Below are 21,839 nucleotides of genomic sequence, written 5' to 3'. Positions count from 1 at the left end.
GGCAGAGACTCCAGGCAAGCCGCCAGCCTGGGGCCAGGGGGAAGAGAATTATTCATAGGATCGCAGATGTTTGAGATGAAAAGAACACGCAAAAACACATCTCACTTATCCATCCCACCTTGTAATGTAGGCTCCTGTCCAAAGTCACATAGCCTGTCCCCATCTGCAAAGGATCTATCATCATGAACAAATATGTATTAAGTGAGCTTTGTGTCTTCTCCCTTGTCCCAGTCAGGGGGAGGAGAAAGGCCTTTTTCCTTTGAAATGGGCTCACACACTGTGTGAGAAATTTATCTTTCACACTCATTGCCTGACCACACCCAGATAGCTAGCACACCCATTGACATTGATTTATTTTTCATACCTAAATACCACTTTTATCTATAAACAGACCTGAACATCGGAGGAGCAAGCAAGTAGGGTGTATACTGAAAACCTAGCCAAGAGACAGGTGCTGATGGAGGAGGCCAGAGGAAGTGCCTCTGGGTAGCACCTCTAGCAACTGGTAAGGATGTCTGGGATAATGTGACAAAAGTTACGGATAATTCTCTAGGCCTAGTCAACAGTGGGAAGGAAGCATGTAGACAATAAGACCTAAAGTCATTTCAATTAGGTAAAGGTGAGGTAAAGACACTGCTTGTCTTTCTTTACATCTCATCTTCAAAGTGGAAGCTTAGACCTTCAACTGATGTCTATTTGAATCCATTTTCTCCTGACACACACCATGGTAGGAAAAGAAAAAAAACTCAAATCCAGAACCAATCCAAAAATCATACCTTCAAGGTTTGCTTGGAAGTGACCAAACCTGAAGGTTTCTGGAGCGTCTGAAGCCCACTCTTTCTGGTAAAGATCTTGAAGAGGATGAGTGCTCCCATACTAAGCCCTACTGGCCTAGTGCTCCCAAGTTGGTCCCTGCAGTCCCAGGCACAGGGCGGCTAGAAATGCCGGCTCTAGTTCCTCTCCCCTCCAACTACCTTCTGTGTGTTGTCTCCACCTCAACCCTGCTCTTCCCTTTGAACTGTCTCTTGTTCTTGACACAAAAACTCAAGTCCAGACTGGCTGAGTAAGGGTGGGATCATCTTTCCCTAAGTGACACCTGGGCACCATTTGAGCCATTAGGACATCTTCCTCCAGCTAAATGCTAGCTATTCCCAAAAAGCCAAAGCCATGAGAACGTTGAAGAGGAGGCGAGCTATATCAGCAAAATTGCAAGCTTTGGCCACTCGGTCACTGATTCCAATTTCCAGCCTGCTACCATGAGTGTGAAACCACAGACAGATTCCCTTTCTAATCCTGTCTCTTCACCTGCTAGTGAAGCCAAGTAATATATCTACTTCAAGCCTAGATGATCTTTTGAAGGTTAAACCGACTACTAACAAAGTACCAACGTCACATGGGGCATGCAGCCCCTGCCACGTAGAAGTTATCAAGCTTTTTCGACAACAACAACAACAAAGGGAATAAAACTGACCTGTTCTGAAAATTTAAATCTAATCCACTGCAGGGTTTAAAACACACCAAAGAGTTGCAGGCTAAGCAAACCAAGCCTCTCAGCAGCCTGTCCCTGAAACTGAAAGCCAGAGACAGCCATAGCCTTCCAACGGCTGGTTTCCACCTTCTGGTTCCACAGGGCTTGCTACCTTCTGCACTCTCCTTCCCTCATCCTTCAGTGCCTCTCCCCATCTTCCTCTTTCTTCCCCTTTGTTAAGAAGCCACACAAACACCTTTGCAGGACCATATTCAGAAAGGTCATATCTATCACAGAGCTGTATCACTCACTGTGGTGTGTTCTACTCTGCAGTATCTCTCAGACTTTACCCTATCTAGGGGTCCTTTGGGGAAAATTTATGAAAACAACGATTAATGCATCTTTACCCCCCCAAAAAAAAACTTTAGAGTTACAGATCTAGAGTATGAACCCAAAGATTCTCTCTTAAGATAATAATAAATTAAAACCTTCTTGCTGAAAGGTTCAAGAATCCCTCAATAAAATGACTCCTGACATTCTATTACACAGAAAAGCTTCCTCTTGCTGCAGGTGTGAACAAATACAGGGACACACAGCCAGACTATATGCAGAGAGAGAGAGGCTTGGAGTCGTCCACCCTAAGAGTGATGGATATATTTCTCCTTCATATCCTCCCTTCAGGCTGAGGGCGCTCTGCTGAAGAGGAGCCAGAAAGAGAGTAAGAGCCAGAGGAGAGAGAGGCTACCAAGGAAACAATGCCTTCAAAAACCACACAGTGGATGCACATATGAACTCACAGAGACAGGACAGCATACTCACAGCCAAGCCTAGAATGAGTCTGCACCAAATGGGTCTGATAGCCAAGAGAAAAAGAGATATCTGCCTCTATTCCTAACCAAAATCACTATTGCCAACAGATATCAATTTGCAAATGAAAAACTAGTTTTGCCTCACTGGGGAAACAAATCACTTTTAAGGATCCAGGCCCAGCAGTAGATGGCCAACACAAAATGAACTGGGTAGCGTCCTTGGAGAGTCTTTGTCTCTTAATGTTACGTCAGGTGTTAGTCATTGTTGTTTTTTTGTTTGTTTGTTGCTGTTTTCTACTTTACCGATCCTTTGCAGATATATTATGGCTTTTGGTTTTGTGTTTTTATGGGATTCTTGCGTGTGCAAATGTGTGCATCTCCACATCTGTATGGATTTCTTGTGCTTCTTCTTCTGTGCTTTTTCTTGTTTTGTCATATTAGAATTTTTTATCGTTTTTTTATTTTATTATTATTCCTTAGCTACCTGTTTGCTTTCTAAGGAGAGACTGAAAGGGTGTGAGTCTGGATGGGAAGGGCAGTGGGGAGGAACTGGGAGGAGTAGGGGAGGAAAGACAGTAATCAGAATAGATCAGATGAAAAAAATCTATCTTCAATAAAAGAAAAAATCTATTTTAGATCAACTTAAGAAAAGAAGAGAATCTCTACCATGCTCTAAAACCAAACTATATTAACTATATGAAACCCCTTTCTCCATTTCTTACTATATTTTTAACTCCTTCGTTTTAACTCCCACAATTCCTTTAACTGATCAAGCTATGTTGTTTTAGCTTTTGAGAGTTTATAAGCTTTACTCCAATAAAACCCAGGAATGGTAAAAGAATAAAAAGTGTGTGTGTGTGTGTGTGTGTGTGTGTGTGCATGTGTGTGTGTTGGGGGGTGACATGAGCTGGAAGGAATTTGCAGACAGCAGACCTATCAATGCAGAAGGTGGGGGATACAGATGGAAGACATCGGAAATAGGAGTAGGTAGTCAGAGTAGGAGGGAGGGGTGGGTGGCAGCAACATGCAGTGACAGTGAGCCTGACTTCCCATGAAGTCTGTTGTCCTGGCAACAGGATACTGAAAGGTTAAAGGCTGCTGTTCCTTACAACTCTACAGAGCATGTTGCCAAGACAACAGAATGCATCCAAGACACATGGTGGCAGGCCATGCGGACTTGGGGATATGCCAGTAAACCTCTATTTAAGACAGGCTAACTGAGCTAGCTTAGCCATTGCTCTGACTCCCATGATTGATGCTATCAGCGTTTATTTAAAAAGCAAACAAACAAACAAACAAACAAATTCACTCCATCTGGATATACCAGTCCCAGCAGGTGACTTCTGATAACCATCATCATTCCATTAAGAAAGAAAGAGAGAGGGCTGGAGAGATGGCTCAGTGGTTAAGAGCACTGACTGCACTTCCAGAGGTCCTGAGTTCAAATCCCAGCAACCACATGGTGGCTCACAACCATCTGTAATGAGATCTGATGCCCTCTTCTGGTGTGTCTGAAGACAGCTACAGTGTATTCATATATAATAAATAAATAAATCTTAAAAAAAAAAAAAGAAAGAAAGAGAGAAACTGACACCACGCTGGGACTATGTAGACACAAGTCCTGGAGCTGCCAAAGGTCACCCTTAACATGGAAACTCCAGGAACTATTTAATGAAGACAAAGCCAAACCATTTGTTTTTATGCACTGTCTACACATGCTTAGTGTTGTCAAGGTTATGAACAAATTTTGTGAACAAAGCAAAAACTAAGTAACTTGTAAAAATACCAAAAGAAGAGAGTGCCTGGCTCAAGAACTCATACTGTTAGGAATAATCCCAGCCATGTACTCACTCAGAGATGTGCCCGGCCAAGTAAGGAGTAACTGTTATAAACAGAAGTATTCAAGACTCAAGAGAACACAAAGAGGGGCTGCTTAGTCTGTGGGGCAATAAAAAGATTCTGGGGACAAAGTAGATACTACCTCTATCATAGAGATATGGAAACACAAGCAGCGAAGTTACACACAGAAGATATTGCCTTGCCTAGGAAAGTCAGAGCCCAAACCCACCAGGCTCCAACCCCCTGAACTCTGCTAACTCCATCTGTGAGGACAGTATCTGGGCTTACATCACCCCCTTCCCATGTCTAGGAAGAGTAAAAAAATGTCCAATGACGTGGCAGAGTTCTTCGGTCCTATAAGATCTGGTCCCAGAGGACCTCATCAATCTAAGTCACACTGACCTGTGACTCATCAAAACCCAACAAAAGTAAAAATAAAAGAATATACTTCCACTTCAAGGGCCTTACACCTGCTCTTCTCTCTGACAAATATCATTCCTTACACCTTCACACAAAATACAGGTCCTCTGGGACCTTCTGTGAGAAGTCTAACTAAAATAGTCCATGATATTCCTTTCAGCTGGTTCATTAAAACGTTTACCACTGCTTTAGTCAGGATTCTCACTCTGTGACAAAATAATCCCCCCCCCAAAAAAAACAACTGAAGAGAGGGAGATTATTTTCTGGTTCGTGGCCTCAGAAGTTGTGGCTAAGGTAGGCTGGCATGGCTACAGTATGCCTGCTATGGGCAGATCATCATGGAGGAGGGAGTATGTGAGAGGGGAAGCTGTTCACCTCATGTCAGCTAGGAAACACAGGGAGACGGACAGGAAACACAGGGATACAGGCAGGAAATACAGAGAGTCAGACCGGAAACACAAGAAGACAGACAGGAAACATAGAGGAACAGACAGAAAACACAGGGACACAGACAGGAACTATAGGGAGACAGGCAGAAAACACAAACGACAAAATGTATCCTTGTATTATGCAAATAGCTCACTTCCTCCACTCAGAACCCAACTTCCACAGTTTCTAACCCTTCCTGATAGTCAATTCAATTATGAATCTATCAAAGGATTAACCCACTGATTACCTCACAACACACAGAATCAAGTCACCCACAAAACAGCCTATCATTTGGCCACCAAGCCCCTAGTAAATGAGCCTTTCCAAGGGACAGTCATGCAAGTCACATCAACTCCCATTTGAAAAATACTGTTTAACTAAAGTATCTGTTTATTGTCAATCCACCTCATATAAGAAGTCTTTCTTTCAGACTCTATCTCCAGAACTTTCAGTGGTTGAGACTGTAAAATGCTTTTTGCGTGGATGAATAAATGAAGAGAAAGGATGTTTTTGCTAAATAAAGTTCTTAATTCTTGACTAAGACCCTAGGAAATGTCATTGCCTGAATTTAATGACGTCGGATGATTGCTAGGTGATTTAACATGTCATAGGAACTGCCTATGTTCATCTTTCAAGATTTGAAAAAATATTCGGCTATTCCCTTGAATTTGTGCTAATAAAGCCAAGACTCTAGTGCTTCCTTGGATAAAAGATTTGCTTTGCTGCCTCACATGGAACCCCTAACCAGAGGCACCCCCATTTGATCATGTGTGTTATAAATAAACTGGAAATGCATAATCTAACTCAAGGTCTGATGCCAAGCTGAAGGCTGGTACCTGGCCAGGGAGGAGTAATAGAGATAGCATCCCAGAGAGAGATAAGAAATGGCTTTGCCAGTAACTAGAGACATTAATCCTATTATCCATTTCATTTGGATTTAAAACACTTTGCTCTTAATTGCACCTCACATCTGCTGCCCTAAAATAATGAATTCACACATACATCTACTAAATAGGTATTAAGGGCTTACAATATGCTAAATGTAAGCTAGGTTCTGGGAATACATCGAGGAAGAAGATACAGTCCCTGCCCTTGCAAAGTTTGTAGGCTTCAAACAAGGTAGAGAGAAAATAAAAAGGGACTCCAATCCGATATGGTCGTAGTAGTGACGACAGAAAGCAGCCCATGGAAGGGAAGAAAGGAAAAAGAAGTTTTGACTTTTAATGATAGAGAAGATGTGATGTCGATCCTGACTGGGTTGAGAACCACATAGGAAATGAGTAGATCATGTCTCTGCGCCTGTAAGGGCATTTCCAGAGACAAATCATAAAGACCCTCACCTAAACGGTGGGCTAATACACCCATGGATTCAAGTGTTAAACACAGGAGATTGTAGACCTATGGGGGTGGGGCTTGGTTATACGAGGTAGCTCCCTGGGGCTATGTCCTTTCTGAATATATTTTTCTCCTGGGCACTTCCTGTGACTGCTTCCCTCCATGTCATTTCTGCCGTGATGAGAGCCAGATCACCACACACTCACTCCATGGTGAGCTGACACCTCCAAATCTCAACTAAGACAAAACCCTTCCTACCCTCAACTTGGTGATGTCAGGTACTTTGGTCACAGTGGTGAGAACAAATAACTTACAGAGAAGAAAAGCACCTTGAGGCAGGAGACCATGGGTGAAAGCATGAGAGCACGTGAACATGGACCAAAGGGCAACAACAGCCAGTGATATGTACCATCTGGGCCTGGGAAGTACAAAAATACCAGCAACTGCACTTGGATACACACCACACACACACACACACACACACACACACACACACATATCCACACAAGAGAATGTACAGAAAATAAGAAAAAAAAAACCAAAAAACAAAAACAGAATGCAAGAAGAGACACAATGCCTACAATGCCTAAGAGACAAACTTCTCTTGCACAAATCTACCAAGGAGTCCCAGTAGGAGAATAGCTAAGGAAATCACAGACATTGCACCTTGACCCCAACCAGCAGAGGCCCAGGAAGTGAGAATACTGAACTCAGGCAGAACACCCACAGTGCATACTCAATCACCCGAAAGCTGGATGAATTCTAATCATACAGTTAATGGCTTATGCCTCTGGTTACCTTACTAATCACTATTTTCCAGGTATTTCCTCATTACTGTGTATATGTTACATGTACATGTTTGTCTAGTGTGTACATATGTATGCACATGCGAACAGCTCGAGCAATGTCTCAAAAGAAGCTGATTGATTCTGTCAGGCTGTCTGTCCAGTGAACTTCAGGGATTCAGGGATTTGCCCATTTCCTCCTCCCCAGAGGTACTGTGATAGATATCCACCTCCATGTCCAGGTTTACAGGGTGTGCTAGGAATCTGAATTCAGATGCTCACACTTGCAAGACGAACACTTGACCTGCCAAACCATCTCCCCTTTGACTCTCTAATCCTTTGAACATTCTAATTCAATGCTATGAGGATCAGAGTCTACTTGAATATTTATGTTATAGATTAGAAAACTAAGTCTCAGAAAAATGTAAGTAATAAAAATTATTGATATTAATAATAATAATAAACAATTCTCAATATCATGCATAAACAGGAATAAAGACAGGAAACAGCCTAGGCAGTGGCATTCTGGTGTGTCTCTTCTTAACTGTGGCGTGCATGTTAGTTTTCAAGGGACACTGTGACAAATTATCACATACTTAGTGGCTTTAAAAAGTAGAAATGAGTGCTCTCAAGTTTCTGGAGAACAAAATCCTGAAATCAAGATGCTATGTGGGTTATCTCTTTTGAAGAATTGGGGAGGTTCCTTCCTTGCTTCTTCAAGGTTCAAGTGGCTTTCTTGGCTTGTGGCTCAGTAACTCTAGCCTGTCTTTTACAGTCATCTCTGTGTCTAGGTCTTTCTTCTCTTCTGTCTCTGAGAAGAATATCTGTCACTTAACTTAGGGTCTATCCAAATAATCCAAGATATGTCATCGTGAGACCCTTTATTACATTTGCAAAGACCCTTTTATAAACTAGGTCATGGTTTCAGCCAATTTCTATTGTCAGTTTGAGTCACCTAAGAGACTGGTGAGACATGCCTAGTGTGTGTGAGGATGTTTGTAGAAAAGATTAACTGAGGAGAGAGGACTAGCCTTCAGTGTGGGCAACACCATGGAGGGAAAGGAAAGAACATTCCTACCACCAGCAACCCATCACTGGCTTCATGGTCCACCATGATGTGAACCACTACGCTCACCCATGCCTTTCTCAACATGATGGACAACTATTTTGAAAAGTGTGAGCCAAAATGAATCTTTCCCTGCTCAAGCCATTTCCACCAGATATATTGTCATAATGATGAGGAAAAATAACTAATGCAGTCATATTTATAGGTTCTGTAGGACATTGGCATAACTTTTAGGGGGTCAGTACTCAGCCCAGTTAGTGTTCATACACAATACACAGTTCAGTGACTGTCAACTTTTAAAGGTCATTGTTTTAAAGGTCATTGTGTCACACTGTGCTAAAGACTAGGAATATACTATTACTAATTCCCACAGCAAGCCACTGTGCAGCATAGGAGAATGACAGGTAAACAAGTTATGAAGAAACATAAACAGGACACTGATCAATAAAATGGAAAGGAATGGCAAATTCCAAGGTGGGAATCAGACAAGGATCTGCTGAAGGAAGAAAATGACTCTGGGGGACAAGGACAAGGATGTTCTAAGGAATGAAGGAAGCATAGACAAAGGCACAGAGATGTAAACCAGCCAAGACCATTCAGGGAGCTGTAAATAATTTAGTGTGGCTTGACATTGCTCTTCAAGGGCGGGGAGACTAAGAAACATCCTGGTGAGGCAGTCTGGCCCTGATCAAAGAGCATGTCATACTCCAAGCTGTGGGAAGCCAGAGCAGAGTTCTTGGTGAAACTGTCACCATCAGACTTGAGTTTCTAAAGAATCTCAGGTGAAGTTACCCATGTAGTACATGCAAGAGAAAGCAAGAACCAGATCTTAAGTCAAGCAGGATGCATGGGGTAGGGACCCAGTTGAGATATCCTAAGAAGGTAACAGAACTCCATATAGAACTCAATTATTGCTTGAGGGAAGAGAGTAGCCTGGGCTGGCTCCTTAGCTGGTAACTATAGTCCTCTGAGAGTGTGTGTGTGTCTCTTGAGTTCTCTTTTTGGTACCCCCTACCCCCTCTCTGCTCTTGTTTTTCTTCTCCTCTTAATGTCACCACAGGACTTCTGCTTGACTTTTGTTGTGGTCTTCACATGTCCCGGCCAACCGACAAATTAGGCTATAGTCAAACTTTGGCTCTTGAATCCTTACATCCAAGCATGTGTCCTTGACTACCCAGTATGCAAAGTTCTATGTTTGGGCCCAGAACCCAGGGCTCTGTCTATGCACCTGCTGTTTTATCTCGAAACCTGGAAACTCTAGGCTCTACTCTTGACCCCTGAGCCCGATCCACTCACTGTGCTCAATGCTTGGCCCCAACCCCCTCATCCTCTCTCCCCACTGTTCACCCTGAGTCTTATCCTGTTCATGTCCTCAACCACCTTCCCCCTACAACTGAGGAAGTTAACTAAGCAATATAGTAATCTAGATGCCCACAGAACTCTCTACCTGTAGACTCAAAGGCTGACTACACATTTCCACTTCTATGGTCACTCCCATATCACAGTTCATCACTCCCATCGCCACTGTCACCAACCTGTGCTGTATCTGATTACACTTGTCATCATACTTGCTGTAAGTAGCATCAGAAATATCAACAGTTCACAGTACCTCAGGAGGTCAAGAACAACGTGAAAATCTATTGACTTCGTCAGTTTGGAGAAAGTGAGAGATGAAGAAATCCATGGTCTGAGCCCACATTGTAAGATCAGAATATAAGGGGAGAACGAAGAGCAGGGGCGCTTTCATGTTTGCTCAGATTTATTAATAAGGATGTGGTTTGTGTGTGACTGTGAGTCATGGAGATATTGTTCCATAGATATACAACTCATATTTTGAGTGAGACTCTCTCCATCATGGATGCTAATACACACTGTGGGATACTTCATCCGCTTTGTGACCTCATGTCAAGTGCCTGCGATACAATGAAATCATGCATACACACACAGCAGTCATTGTGACATCTGATCAAGTCCTCGTAACATCTTCAAACATCTCGTAAGAATCCCTAAGAGTAAAGATGAAGAGAAAAAAGAATAACTTAGAGATCAGAGGAAACAACTGGCGAATGAGGATCCAAATCCAGAGCACAGATCTCCATCAGCAAAAGGTTTCTGGACATGTGATAACCAGAAATTAATTCAAAACCAAATGTTTAGCAAATCAAGGTGTTTCAAGATCTGCTCACTTGTGTTGAATTGTAGGACTTCACATACACAGCTTGAGTTCTGAACACACATTGTTCGGTGTGTGTGCCTTCATGAGGCACTAAGAGATTCCATCTGAAACAGTCAGGTCAGATGTGAGACTATCATGTGTCATAAATCACAGGGTTTTTACTGTCCATGTAAGGTTCTCAGCTTTATAGAGACATAATGATCTAATTGTGAGAAACAAAAATGTAATGATTTCTGACCATCATTCCTCAGTGTGCAAGTATCCAATTTATACCAGGAATGTACCATGTAAAAAATGTTTGACTTTTAAAATTACCATTTGAGTTATTGACTGAAATCTTATTTTTTTAAAAAAAAGAACATTAAATGAGTTTGCATTTGGGATGAGGGCATAATTTAGAACGTTTCTGAAATGGTCTTTAACATACTTCTGTCACTGATTACTATATATTTATATGAAGGGATAGTTTTTATTAGTGTTGACAATTATGAATGTAAAATATCAGTCAAATCTGAAACACACTGAAGATGCTCTCGGTCCTGCAATAACAAATACTCAGCCAAGATTTAATTCTTTATGTAAAACAGGATGAGCACAGCCACCTCTTTAATATTCAAATTTACTTTCATTTGGGAAATTACATACATACCAAAGAATTGTTTGAAAATAAATTTCTTCCTGATTTACTTGATAGTTACTGTTAGAGTTTATATTTATCTTACATACCTTTCTGCTCAGGGTCACATAAAAGTTTCTCGAGCAAAAAGGGGTCACCAGCAGAAAGAGTTCAGGATGCTGAGCTCCAGAGGACACTGAAGAGACCAGAGCAAGGGCACAGAAGCAGCATTTGAGATGTGGCCTGAGGAACAGGACCTACTTGGGCTTTTGTATCATATGGATATTAGCTGAATTCTTAATTGTCATTTTCTTTGAGAGGCACCTTCAGAGCCATCCACGCCTCCATGTCCCCTTGCCATTCTACCACAGAGACCGGATACCTCCAAGGCTGGCCACGTGACTGACATCAGTTTGGACAGTGAAGTAAGAATATGAGGAAGATGCTTCCTGATGTAACACTCTCCTAACAGTTTCCCCTTCCTTGAATAAGGACAAGATGTCTATGATGGCGAGGACAGCCACATCCCATCCGTGACAAAAATACCAAAGGCTGGCATCATTCAGCCGCTGACCCACCTCCGCCAGAGGAAGATTTCTCCAGACTCTGAGATACCATTTGTTTAAGCCATTATGTGCAGATCACCACCTAGAGGTCCTGGGATGCATTGCCAAGCCACTTTGACCTACGGCTTCCTCATCTGTAAGATGGAGACAAACTGTCTCATAAATTAAATGAAAACATAGGATAAGATGTTACTGTGAGGTGATGAGCTGCAATCAGGTGACTGGGCCAGAGCCTGACAAAAAACAAATGGTTATCAATGTCAGTCTTCCTCAACACAACATCGTAATGACTTAGGATAATTAAGCCACCGGGCCTCAGATGATAGACGCCAAAGCCCCAAGGGCTTCTCCTTCAGTTAATAAAGATGTCGTTTTCCTTGCGATTCAAGAATGGTGTGCTGTATGAAAATAGAGCACAGCACATACTAAAGACCTGAGTATTACCACACTTAGCATCTGTTGCTTCCTGAGGCTCACTCTGAACCAGGTGCTTTTGTCTCCCTTGGAGAACTTGACACTCAGCAAGGTGGAAGGGCAGGACCAAGGTCACAAGGCTGGAAATGAGGACAACTGAAACCTACCACATCAACCCACATTCCACAGCCAATACACTCCCCTTGCTGTGCCTCTGCACCCTTGTGGACACGGTCGTGTTGCTGAAGGGTGGTTGGGGAGTGATGCTCATGTGTAAGTTCATGCTGACCGCCTTCGTTTCTGTGGAAAGCATGCTTAAGTCTTCACATTTTACAAGCAAAAAGAATGGCTCTGGACAAGTGGGCAGTCTTCTCAAGGCCCATTTTTAAAGAGATGGTATACAGAAATGTACATCAATTAGAAATGTACACCATAGAAGATAGAAAATAGAAATGTACGCCATAGAAGATAGAAAAATCTAATATCTGCATGAAGCTGTGTACTGAATATATATTTGGAGTTTCCAGTACCTTAGAGAGAGCTGATTGCCCAACTTCCCATAATTAAAGAAAGGAGAGAAAGCTACAGAGAAGCTAAACTCCAGACTGGCAGTTCTATCCTGACTTCTTCCTTCCTCGGAAGGACCCATGACTTCAGAATCCATTCCAACAATTCCAGCTCCTGAACTTTGACAAAGGTACATAAACAGTCACGTTTAGTTTCTTCATCAAGAGAAAGAAAATGTTAGGGCTTAGCTCATAGGATTGCACGAAAAATTAAACAAGTTCCAGGCATCTGTTTTACCCCGACATCTTACACCAATGTCAGTTTGCTCCTAAAATGTCGTGTTCCAGGCAACCAAAACCCACAGCACTTCAGAAACTTCAGAGAAGTCACTGGGCAAAGGTACATACAACATATAGTTATCCTGGCTTAAATGCGGTGCTAGCTAAAGAAAGCCACATGAGAAAATAGAAAAAAAAGAAAGGCAAAAATCACAGGCTAAAGAGGATAATGAACTGTGCATGTGTGTGTGTGTGTGTGTGTGTGTGTGTGTGTGTGTGTGTGTGTGTGTAGAGAGAGAGAGAGAGACAGAGAGACAGAGAGACTGAGAGAGAGCACAGAAACAGAGGTCACCATCCTGTTACTTTCCAAAATGGCTTTCTGCACAAAAATCAAAATGACGACAAAAATTAAAAACCAGAAAACAGTAAAACCTGAAAACAACCTTTGGAGCATCACTGCACAATCAGATCCTTTAGGAAGGAGAGACCAGAGCCATAGAGCGCGCAGTGAGCATGCGCACAGCCTTCAGAGAGGAGAAAGGCACAGGTGCGCATTTTGGCCTCAGTCTTTCACTCTGATCAACCGCTCCGCCCTGAACCCCGACTTGCACTCAGTGCACCCTTCACTCTCCTACTGACCGGAGCTGCAGAACTCTGATCTCACGCCGTCTTCCCTGATCCTGCTACAATCTCCATCCTTCTGTTTTGTGTCCTACACCCTGCCCAAGCCACTTCCGAGTGTCACTGATGCCAGAGACAGAATGATTTTCAGGGACTCCGGTGTTCCTTATTGAGCGTCTGTTTGCTCGGTGCCATTCCAACATTTTTACCATATTTTCTTTTTCCTTCCAAACGATGTAAATTGGTAGAAGGAACCCAATTTACATCTTACAAACCATCTACTGAGGCTCGTGTCACTTAAGCCATGATTGGCTACATTTCCCAAACTCATCGGAATGGAGATTGAAATGTGTGACTTATAATTCTTAATTCTGTTTCTTATGAAACAAAATTGTACACAGAAAAGCATGGGTTTCCAAACATGTGTTTCTAGGAGTTGAATCCCAGTTCACTGCTAACTGGGAGCTATGATGTTCTGGACTGGTTACTTAACATTTCTAAGCTAAAAATGTGAGGACCCAATCAATCGTGAAAGCTCCTGGAAAGGGATGGAAATGCTTCTAGCCTGATTCCAGATCGGCATCCTAAATCCAGCATCTCAGTAAGAATAAAGCAATTATAACAACACAAAATAAAATACGTTATTCATTCTCAGGTTGGGGACTGCCAAGAAGCACCTCATACATTTTTAAACATTCCTCGTTACTACTCCGAACAGTTTTCTGCTGTAAGTTCTTCAGTAGCTAGAGAGAGCTTTTTCTGTCATGGGTGTACCCTTTTTGGCCATGGCAGACTTCTAAACTCTAATGAATCTCAACTTCCTGGATAGGACAAGGTATCATTAGCGCTCTTCTTCAGCATTCTTCCTCAGAGCTCTCTCCTGGATTTCTCTCCTGGTTTTTCTTTGTCAGTGTTATCCAGGCTCTTAGCAAGTTAGAGGCCACATATCTCATTTAATCCTCAATCCCTCACAAATCGATGCTTTCCTCCCACTGTGCAGCCAGGGAACTAAGGTCAACCATAATAAGCTAGTGAGTAAACCAGAATCTCACATCCAGGAAGTGCTGCCTCTCCAACTTCAGCTTCTGAGTTGTCAGCAGCTATGCTACACTGTCTCCTGTGCTTCTTTCCCCCAGAGTATAACGTGCATTTACCTCACTGAGAGCAGAACACTGGTGCTTTGACTGACCCGTCTGTGTATGCAAACATGACTGCACACCATTTGACCAGATCTGTGTGTGTCTTATAACAGTGGTCATCGGAAATCCTTATAACAGTGGTGTCTTTTAGGCACCAAAAGCTCCACAAATACAGGAAGTGAGCTCCTAAATTCTATCCAATGAAAAGAAAACAATGGACTCAGAGGGGCAGATGAAACAGGTTCCGTTGGTTACTAAGTTTCAGCCACAGACACTAGGTAGTCCAGAGTTCCCTCATCAGTTCCATTTTGAAATGTGTTATCCTGTTACCCAACCATAGGTCACAGCTGTCAAAGCACAGGTCCCCATTCTACATGGACAGTATGCAACCATGGCAACTGAGTGGATGCTTCGATTTAAAGCCAAACACATCTGACCTCAGACTTTGAAGTCAAAACTTCTCTCACTGTGACCTGAAGGGCTCTTTGTTTGATTTCACGGAGATCCTCCAAGCCTGTGCATATTCTTCGGCACAGCCTGAGAATCACTTCTGTCCTCTCAAGTGCCTCTGGCCCTGTGACACCACTCCTGGGGCCACCATCAATTTTATCCCCTGCCCTCATGATCAAGCATCCATCTCTCTGTCTACCTGGATCTTCTTCCTTCTTCCTCTTTCTGACTTTGGACTAAAACTCAATTAGACATTATTCACTTTATGTTAGGACTTCTTCCAAAATAGTCACTGTTCATCTCCTCTTACTGATGGGGGTGGGGGAGTACAGGTCAGATGGGGTTTTTGGATAAGGTAACAACAAGGATAGGAGGAAGATAGATCTATGGGGTAGATTTCATGATAGAGACGTTTGAGATCCACACTACCAGATCAATTCTGCCTGTTACCTCTAGGAGGCAGTAGCGAGCACATTCTCTGTAGAACTGTGCTGCCCTGGTTCGTTCTTCATTCCCTCCTGCAATGAGCCTTCTGCATTGCCCGACATTGAATGGAGTGCTAGACTACCATGACATTTCCCACAACGCCATAGGACAAAGAAGAAAGGAGCAATTAAGAAGGTTTATGAAGCCCCCACTAGCCTCTTTCCTTAGGGGTAACAGGTCATAGAGCTAAAGTGTGGCTTCCTGTCCCTACAGTATCAGCTTAAATGTGCTCTGTAATCTCTTTGAACCTTGGTTTTCCATCTAAAAGAGATGTATTTCCACTTAGCTCAGTGGTATTAAATAAAACGATGCATGGGCAGTCTGACTGCCTAGCATACGGTGAACACTCACACAACACCCAGCATGCACCAGGGAGCACACGAAAGCCCAGCCTCCACCCAGGATGCACCTCAGCTCACAGTTTTATATGCATGTTGAGAGTCTGCAAGGGGTACCAGGGGGATGCAACCAATCAGCTTATGTGCAAGCTCCACGCTCGAGGGAAATAACATAGGTTTGCAATAATTCAGATGAGCAACAGCAAGGAAATTATTCTCATCTGTCGTAGTCTGGAAAGGAGCACACGCTTACTTATGATCTCAAAATTTGGCTTAATCATGTCTCCATTCTTCCAATGCAATATCGCATCCTTAGAATACCACGCGTGAAATAAAACGTAATTCACCAAGGACCACGATCTTTTAAAAATGATGTCTACCCAAAGCAAACACTCAGTGGGTTTTGCCACAGTCAGTTCCTTCTCCTTTGTATTTGAGTCCGTCCTACTTCCTGGCATGAGCGACTCCTGCCAGCATCTGTTTTTAACGTTCATTTAGGTGTCCACATGAACACAAGAACATCCTCACACCTGATACTAAAGCTTCTCCATCTGCTGCTTTCAGTCCAGCCTTCCCTAGACTGAACTATGGGAGGAAGAAGGAGCAGTCATCTCCCCTGGTACCAACAGATGGCGACACTGGTCACAAGGGGTTATTCTCTGCTAAATTTGGGGTGGTGGTTCTCATAGGGTCGAGCAACATGCTTGTGGTGGCGAGGCAAGGCTTAGGGTATTTGCAAACATCTTTGACCACAGAGCATGCCCATTAGACAGAAGCCTAAAGGCAGTTCTGAAATTGGAGACAACGAGCATAAATGGTGGTACTATGGTGGAGATGATACTAAAAGTGGCTAATGATGCTCATATCATGGGGGATGGGGTGTGTGACTCACTCTAAGACAGAAACAGCTGAAAGAACACCTATCAGTAAGGAAACATAACTGAGTAACTAGCAGTGGTGTAAAAATCCAAGTGGAATATTTTTCTGTGATTTCAGACGCGATGGTAATGTCAAGAGAGATTCTGTCTGTCATTTGTCATCGAATCTAATGTGAATTTGGTCATTTCTTTTCTCAAGCTTCAAAGCGATGTCCTCAGCTTAACTGCACTCTGGACTCACTCGAGGTGGTTTTCAGATCCCAGAATCTCAGGCTGTGATGGAACAAGACACCACGACATTTGGAGTCACCTCCAGTGACTCCTGTGTGAAACCACAGCTAAAAATCTTCAAATCTAATAATGGGGAAAACATGGCTGTCCTGTGTGCGTGGGGGAGGGGGTGAATATCTGTTTGAATGTGCAAATCCTGAGATGTCAGTAGATACCTTTCTATTCCTATAAACATTTGAGTTTTTGTGGATAGCAACTGCCTGTCTTAGGGCATTTTTCTTTTTAAAATCGCGTGACCATTGTGGAGAAGAGCATATCTATCATGATAGGACAGAGGATACTTTATAGTGTTGAAGGCTCTACTCACATACCTATTTGGAAAAAGGCAATCTACCAAGACTCCGAGTTTAATATCGCTAAGTCACAGGCAGACACACAAACCTGTCCTAAACTTTGGACAATTGATTCTCAAACTTCCCAATGCTAAGACCATTTAATACAGTTCCTCATGTTGTGGTGACCACCCCAACCATAAAATCATTTTCATGACTACTTCATAGCAACAATTTTGCAGCTGTAATAAATCATAACGTAAATATCTGTGTTCTCCAAAGCTCTTGGGTGACCCTTGTGAAAAGGTCATTCAATGCCCGGAGGGGTCGTGACCCACAGGGTGAGGACCATTATTGTCGACCCTTCTACACTACTATCGGGTTTTCACTTTCATCTCCTAACTATCTGCCTGGTTCCCTTCTATTCGCTTACTCCCCGATGTGCACTGGTACACTTCTATCTTTAACTATTTAGTTTTGCCTTAAAAAAACAACACATCATTTGCTCCTTGGAATAGCCTCCTTTTTTTACCTTATCTGCCATTATCATAGATGAGCCCCCATGGATGCCCAGGATGGGGGTGAGAGTCTGAGCAGAAATGAAATCGAGGATCTGGGCGATGGCTTCCTGGTCAGTGTCATCGGCGAACACCACCCCCTGGATCTTCCGGTCAGACATAAGATCGCAGATACGGGTGATGATGCTCTTTGGGTCAGTTTCGTTCATGGCTACCAGCTCCACCCGGGGAACTACTGAGAGATGATGAAAATCATCTTTCTCGTGGGCATCTTTTATGGCCACTTCGTCTGAAGTGCCCACGAGGATGACGGCGATGCCGATGCTGGGAGGGCTCTTTTGGGAACGAGCTTTGCTGCCTGATACGGCCAAGACGGCCAACACCAACCAGAACTTGGGAGAACAGCACTCTGCGCTGGGCTTCATCTTCAGCTCGTCGACTCTCTGAAAAGAGAAGGGAGAAAATTATTTAAAATGTGACCCTCGTTTTGGAACACATCCTTGAAGTGTCTGAATGCCAGAGAGTCAAGAACCTTATCTCCGTCTGCTGGTCATGAAACTCAGTTTATCCCCCCCACTAACCCAGGCTCTTAATTCTGACGTTCGGAGGAATGATGAGAGAAAAAGAAAATTTCAAGAGCCTAATAAATCTTTGACCAAGACAAATGTGCAGCCAACAGACAGAGATAAAGCAGGCGAGGATATGCTGGGAACTGTGAGCCAGCCAAACACACACACTGGAGACAGCAGGAGGGGGCTCGCTGTTGCCTGACCCCCTGCACTCTAGCTATAACCCTCCTTGGGCTGCCCTTGGCAAAGATTAGGCCAAATGAGCTGCAAAAGGGGGCTCAGTAGAGGCTGGCCACAAAACACGGCCTGGATAAAGATGAATCTGGCAAACTCCAGGCATGGAGACCCCGTGTTCTTGTTGCCTGTGCCTCTCAGAGAGTGATCGCCAAGAAACTACTTCTGTGTTTCTCTTTCAGAATCTATCTCTTAACACTAAATCAGAGAAGCAACACATGGGCACTTAATTTTAATTGATCTTTACAATCACCCAGGAGGAAAAAGAAATTAAAAGGAATATTAGCATCTCATTTTATATCTGTTGACACAAAGGTTCAATGAAGTTAAAGGACCTACCCAAGACTTAATGAGTTAAGTGAAGCAGAGTTAAAAGACAGATTCCAGTGTGTGTGTGTGTGTGTGTGTGTGTGTCTTTGTGAGAATATATTACATTTGTGCAGGTGTTCTCAGAGTCCAAAAGAGGCATCAAATCTCATGGAACTGGAGTTACAAGTGATTGTAAGCTGCCAGCGTGGGTGCTCAAAACCAAGAAAGTGCTTGTAAATGCTGAGCCATCTCTTTAGCCCCAGTGGATTAATCTTGAACCCGATCTTGATTCTAACGTGTGCTCCACAGCACTGTATGCCCCACACTGGCTGGCCGATGGCTGTACTGTGAGAAGCAGCATTATCCTGACCTTCTAATGCATCAAAGTACAGGCACAAGCAGATACTCATAGTTGGAGTCATGGAGTGTCACCCTTGAAGATAGTTCTATTCTGTTTCCAACAAAAGCCTGTAGCCATCACTACCTGAAATGATGGTCTATATTTGTGTATAACTCACTACCTTCTTCCTACCGAGAACGCACCCCTTTTTTATGTCCACACAGGCCCCCAAAGCACACGCCATGCAGCAGATTAAAGATGCAGAATTGTGTAGCGTGTGAGCTGTGGTCATCTCCCTTTGTCTCTCATCGCTCACCCTAAGCACCTCTTGTCTTAGAAGAATGGGTCCTGCCTGTGTGGCTTTGTTTTAAATGGCCGTTTATTGTACAATGGCCATTTAGTGTATACCGTGCACTAGAAGGTATTTTTCTCACGTGCAATCTCTTTGCTTCCCGTGAAAATTCAACAAATTAGACCTTTTATTCCCATTTCTCAAATAGAGAAAACGAATCTCAGAACAGTTACATAATCCTCCGAGGTCAATGGTGTTATAATGCCAGAATGCAAATAGATTTAATACAGTAGTATTCTCCAAGAAAACAGCCTACAAATCATACCCAGAAATAGAAGAGACTCTTACTTTTCTATCAAACATGAAAACACAATTTATACTCTCCTGCTTCTTTAACCAAAAAAAAAAGGGGGTGGGGAATTTTCAAAGAAATTATTAGGAACCTGAAAATGTGAGAATTTGGCTAACAAGAAGAAAAAATGATAATGAAGGTATTGAACAAAGAAAGATCAGGAAGTATTCAAGCTGAGCAGACTGACCACAAAGGGCATTAGTGACTTGGGAGTGAGATTCTAGGACATTTTGTGGCTGAGGAAGCACAAAATCCAATCCAGTTCTTGGCAGAAAACCTTTTGGAACTCTTGCTGCTATAGTCATCCTCCAGCACTGCCAAGAGGAGACCTGTATCGATTGTCTCACTTCTCCGGAAAGAAATGATACGAGCATCTCCATGGTTCACACCCAGCAAAGCTCACACCTGACAGCTCTCTGGTCTCTCTGTTTCTGTAGAAATGAGGAACGACTCCAAAGCTTCCAAACTTTCATGCTGATGAGCTATGGATGGTCAGCCTAGACAACTGGGGACTGAGTTTAAAGAAACTTCTTTCAATGTTTAAAGAAAGACAATAGGATACAGAGGCTCGAGTAGTACCAGCTATTCAGTGGGGGACAGTTGGATTTAGTATCTCAAAGAGATGGGCACTATATGTATATATAAAAAGTCTGCTCAATTCCAAGGGCTGATTTTCAACAAGAACCAGGAGATTTAAAATTTGGCAAGAATCTATCTGCTCACTTCATTCCACTGGGATTCTAAGTCCTACAGTTACGAGTCCCTAAATTAGATTTTTTCACATGTAAAAATGGCCCGCTCTGCCATGGCAGTCTATTAACTTTAATGCACCCGATGCTCTCGCATTTCAAGCTTTTATTTGCTCTCTTTAAACACGTCTTGTGTTCCTCCATTTTCTCTCACACAATATATTATACTCTTTGTATGCAATGGCCAGTGGTGACAGTCAACAAATAGGATCTGGTTTTAACCAAGCATCTCTTTTATACTGGGATAGAGCAAAGCTCTTTACAGAATAATACATTATGGGAGATAGCAGTGACAGAGGGACCATGAGCTGAGCAGACACAAAGCTTTGAATACAAACTCAGTTTCTGAGCATGCGCAGGGGCTGGTGGGCAGCTGAGAGAAAGTGTGTGGTCTGAGATAAATACTGCCGTTCCTTTCATCCGACACACTCACATTAGACTGGATGCACGGGCTCTTTGCTGTTTGCCTCCTCTTCTCCATTTTACAATCCTCCCCATAACTGGAAAGTGCTGCCTTGGCTTCTCACCAAAGCCCCTGAGGTCTACCTAATGCTTGTGACTGGTTTAGTACACTTACCCAACAAGAGATCTCACAAGCAGGCCTTTTACCTGAGCAACCACATACCAAGCATTGACTACCTTCCAGTGGTGGGAATTGAACCCAACACTCTGCATATGTTAAGCAAGTGATCTAAAACTGTGCTATATCCCAACACTGGACATCAGTTTTGGTCATTAGCTTCGATCATTAGTTTTGACGCTGAAGATGCCATGAACATGAGCTCTACCTTTCAGAATCATCATCTAAGGGAAGATATAGACGTAAAGGAAATATTTTGCCTCGTTTCTATTTACATTCTTGGGACATAGCACTGCTTCATATACAATAAACAGGAACTATTCAATGAACTATAGCCAATTTTACCACTACATTAGACCATTACATGAGACTGTGATATAGCATTTTATATATCAAATAGTTCACCTACTGTGCTTCAGATACTATGATTGACAGAATTTTTTCATGCATTATCTGATTCCTATAAAAACAAAAGTCATAATCCTCCCTGAGTTAGAAGTAAGAAAAGAGATCTGGGAGGTTAAACATATGACCAAGATCATGTAGCAAGTTGGGTTTCATATCTAAATTTGTCTGATTCTAAAAGTCCTTCTTTTCCCATTCTGGAGATGCCTCTTAGTACAGGTAGCTAGAAGAGAGAATGAACAAATGGATGGATGAATGAAATTACGAACCTGGCTTTGGAGCAGTCTCACGGTAATGAAGAGTATTAG

The 21,839-nt window shown here is 42.8% G+C and overlaps 1 protein-coding gene across 1 annotated transcript in view; it reads right to left on the bottom strand.

Annotated features, from left to right (window-relative positions):
• Grin2b (glutamate ionotropic receptor NMDA type subunit 2B) overlaps positions 1–21,839 on the bottom strand; it is a 446,438-nt gene that overhangs the window by 303,439 nt on the left and 121,160 nt on the right. The window contains exon 2 of the mRNA XM_028781023.1: positions 17,716–18,144. Within this exon, the coding sequence (XP_028636856.1) occupies positions 17,716–18,126 (411 nt within the window). The 5' untranslated portion in view covers positions 18,127–18,144. The remainder of the gene's footprint in view (positions 1–17,715; positions 18,145–21,839) is intronic.

The sequence above is a fragment of the Grammomys surdaster genome, unplaced genomic scaffold (genome assembly GCF_004785775.1).
Source record: "Grammomys surdaster isolate TR1022 unplaced genomic scaffold, NIH_TR_1.0 373, whole genome shotgun sequence".
NCBI classification, from domain to species: domain Eukaryota; kingdom Metazoa; phylum Chordata; class Mammalia; order Rodentia; family Muridae; genus Grammomys; species Grammomys surdaster.
Note: the sequence above shows the minus strand (reverse complement) of the source record. Positions and strands in the feature narration are given on the sequence as shown.